Source organism: Monopterus albus, unplaced genomic scaffold, assembly GCF_001952655.1.
Source record: "Monopterus albus unplaced genomic scaffold, M_albus_1.0 scaffold312.1, whole genome shotgun sequence".
NCBI classification, from domain to species: domain Eukaryota; kingdom Metazoa; phylum Chordata; class Actinopteri; order Synbranchiformes; family Synbranchidae; genus Monopterus; species Monopterus albus.
Genome location: NW_018128192.1, coordinates 7940 through 11884, shown reverse-complemented (window position 1 = coordinate 11884; position 3945 = coordinate 7940). Strand labels below are relative to the sequence as shown.

Here is a 3945-nt window from a genome sequence, read left to right as displayed (position 1 = left end):
GTTCCACGGGGCTCTGTGTTAGGTCCAATTCTCTTCACTTTATACATGCTCCCTTTAGGCAATATTATCAGGAAGCACAACATAAATTTCCATTGCTATGCAGATGATACTCAGTTACATTTATCTATGAAGCCAAATGAATCAGGTCAGCTGGTCAAACTTCAGGCATGTCTTAAAGACATAAAGGCCTGCAACTTCTTACTTCTAAACTCTGACAAAACTGAAGTTATTGTGCTTGGGCCTGAAAACCTTAGAAATCTGCTGTCTAATCATATAGTTACTTTAGATGACATAGCTCTTGCCTCCAGTACTACTGTGAGGAACCTTGGAGTCATCTTTGATCAGGATATGTCCTTTAAATCACACATAAACCAAGTCTCTAGATCTGCCTTCTTTCACCTGCGCAATATTGCAAAAATCAGGAGCATCCTGTCTCAAAGTGATGCTGAGAAACTGGTCCATGCATTTGTGACATTATTGTAAAGCTTCTGTGTTCATGGAGTATTATAAGCTATTATTTCTGTGTAGCTTCTTCCGGTTCTTTCAAACCAGGAACTCTCAATGAGACGAAAGAGACTGCTTTAGATTTTATAAAAAATAACCGTGCTGGTTTATTCAGAGGATCACAGGTAAAATTCACATTACACGTCCAGAGCTCTCTCACTCCTCTGCCTGCAGGCAGCAGAAAAGCTGAAGATCTCTGGACCCAACAACCTATATAATATTAATCATTTTTGGGCTAACCCATGCTACAAGGGGCGTCAAACCGTGACGCCACCCGATAAGCAAGCTTTGCAGCTGCTCTATCGTGACTGACACACCCCTTTATTGGAAATCAGTTTCTGATTGGGCTCTTATGTCAGTTCAAAACATGTTTCCTTGGTTCTTCTTTCCTTGTAGTTTCTCCTCACATTTTTTCATTGCATCTTATGAGGGTAGGACTAAAATGCAAGGAAAATATGCAAGTCAGGGTATTGCTGTTTATATTGTTGTGCACATTGAGGGCCATTGGGCTAGAGTCAAATTCCTTGTATTTTTTTATAAGACTTGGCAATAAAGTTTATGCTTAATGCTTAATGTAGATGCAATTAAGGGAACTGGGATTCACCTAATTAATACCAGTGTTTCATCACTATGAAGTGCAGTTTAAGTGCATCAAAGTTAAATTCTTGTTTTATTTCTCTGACATTGTGACTGTGGGGTATAGTTGCAAAGTGCAGACTAATTTGAAAAGCCTACTACACCCATAATGAGAGACTGTGAAATCTGAGATCAGACAGCTGGCTGCTACACAGAAAAGGACCAAAACTGTGCAGATAAATTAATCACTGTTCAGTGACCAAACATGAGCTCACAGACCTTTGTTACAGCAGATACTGTAGCTTGATTTGTCATAGCAGCAAAGTGTAGGTGTTCTTAATAACCATAATAAAGCCTACATCCCATTAAGTTTGGCCAGTTCCAGCTCAGATGTTCTGCATGGTGGCTCAGTGATCAACTGGAACAGAACCATTGTTAATATGATTGGCTGCACTTGGTGCAATAGGAAAGGGCTTACACTGTACAGTACATGCCACACAGTCCTAAGAGAGGATGTGATCAGGTAAACTAAGTGAAAACACCTTTGTGGGTGTAACATGGGTGAAAAGGACCTTTAACTGCCTTGGGATTCTCACAATTAGTTCTAAAATGACTCAGTATTATATTTCACTATCGCCACTATTGCACCACATTGTAAATTGTAGGCAGTTATACAGTTCAAAATCTTATCAGATGTGGTCCATGGGCTTATACAGTAGGGCTTGCATAAACTCTAGTGTTGCAAACTGTTACAAAGTCTGTGTAATAACAAATGATAATCACAAGAGGGAAGCATTGTCTTTGGGGTAAATGCCCTCCAGCAACAAACACTGCTCATTACAGATATGCTAGTGCAGTGCAGTGGTTCCCCAATCTTTTCTGCAGGGCCACCCTGTTGTAGGTAAAAATATTTTTAAGCCCCCACCCCCATACATGTCAGTTATATTCAGCTGTTGTCCTGTCCCCTGACTTAAACCCCCCAGTTTAGGAACCACTATAGGGCACCACAAATAAGACATTTTCACATCTCCTTAAGGTCTGTATCTGACTGTATCTGTATCAAGGACTTAGGTGTCAGGACAGAAACACACAGCCCAGTCTCACATGAAAATGTACAATAGAGCAATAGTAGCAACTGTAACAGTCAGAAAGATAAACTTAGTTTTATTAACATTCAATACTTGAATGAAAAACAGTGGAAGTCTTCCCTCTGGATCCTTGAGATGGACATAAACTCAGATTCAGTCTTCATGTTCTTTTCATTTCTTCTGATCAGTACTGAAGAATGGCAATTTATTTATATAGCACACTTAAAACAACAACAACAGTTGACCAAAGTGCTTTACAGTAAGTCAGAGATATAATTCTCAATATAATTTATAAAAAATGAGAAATATTGTGCTTTAACTCTGATAAAATCATCTTTATATTGTTTTAAATCCCTACATTTTATTTTGCAGTCTTGACCTTCAAAGTCAGTAAAAGACAGCTTCACTATTTGACCAGAGGACACTGATGACCTTGACCCCCTTTTCTAGTAAAATGTGGTTCAGTTTTGCACTACAAGGTGTTAGTTCATGAAGTTGTATACACTGAAATGAGTGTTTATCAATTTTTTTTCACTGTCACTTACCCACAATGCTTCATGTTCTGTGGTTTGTCCATACGAATAGCCAGTTTGATCCTGAGGTCACTGTCTGGACAGCCTTTAGACACTGTCATCTTATGGAGCTCAGACTGCTTGGGACTGTTGGGAGTTGGATGGAGCACAACCTTGTAGTAATAACATGACAAAAATGTATGTGAGTTATACAAGATATAAAAAAATGAAATTACCTAAGTGACTCAAAATTGTACCAGAATCAATCCTTACCCTCCCGAGCTCCTTATCTTCCAGAGCCAACACTCCTGTGCTCTCAGTGAACAGTTTCACTTTGACAGCTGGCAATGGCTGGGTGGTGGTGAAGTCACCCTGGGTACCCCAACTACACACACACACACACACACACACACACACACGTCTTTATGCCTTTGTGTGGCCCACATTCTGTGACTTCTTTGTGAGGGCCACCACTTCTACTATAGCTACAATGGTGCAAAACACAAATCTATCATGAGGTGGCAATAGAGAATTAAAATTTCACTTTAGAATTCAGAAAACTCGCAATAAAAAAAATCATTTTCTTCTACACGTGTGAAGACCAGAGCCTGTTGCCAAGCAGATTTGGTGAACTGGACCTTCTGTCACAAAGCACCAAAACAATGCATGTTATATCACCAGATTTTAGCAGATCTTTCATAACTGTCCCATTTTACTTTCCTTAACCCAAACCACAGCATTACAGAGGTGGAAGCATGTGGTGTTTAATTTTGCCCATGTAAAGTGTATTTAAATTTGATTGTATTTACATTTATTAAAAAATGTATTATAAAAATGGTATATGGTATGCAGCTCTGCATTTAAAACTGGGTAGTTTTGCAGACATCTAAACTTTAGGTTTTTTCAATCTTACATGTCACTTGCTAAGTTTGCTTAACACCAGTAACACTGAAAGCAATGTTTCTCAAAGTCCTCTAATCTTGATTTACCTACTTTAATTCACCCACTCCATTGATAGAAGCTTGATAAACAATTTAGCACATGAAATTAGTCACAACTGGCTTTATTTGCACAACATAAATTAAAAATGAACTACAACAATTTCCTTTTTTAGACACGATGGAGTTGTGGACATTAAAGGCTGAAAACCATTATAAAGCCTCATCCGGTTCTTTCAAACCAGGAACTCCGAGGGACGACTCAGACCACTTGAGTATATAAAAATATAACCGTGCTGGTTTATTCAAAAAGGCACAGGCAAGAAT

General features: G+C 38.7%; 1 protein-coding gene across 1 annotated transcript in view; it reads right to left on the bottom strand.

Moving 5' to 3' along the window:
* The window catches only part of LOC109973945 (calcium-dependent secretion activator 1-like), a gene marked incomplete at its 5' end in the record, with an annotated part of 241653 nt that extends 238588 nt beyond the window's left edge, over positions 1–3065 (bottom strand). Inside the window, 2 exon segments of the mRNA XM_020623851.1 lie at positions 2714–2853; positions 2954–3065. Of these exon segments, the coding sequence (XP_020479507.1) occupies positions 2714–2853; positions 2954–3065 (252 nt within the window).
* Positions 3066–3945: the final 880 nt, after the last annotated feature.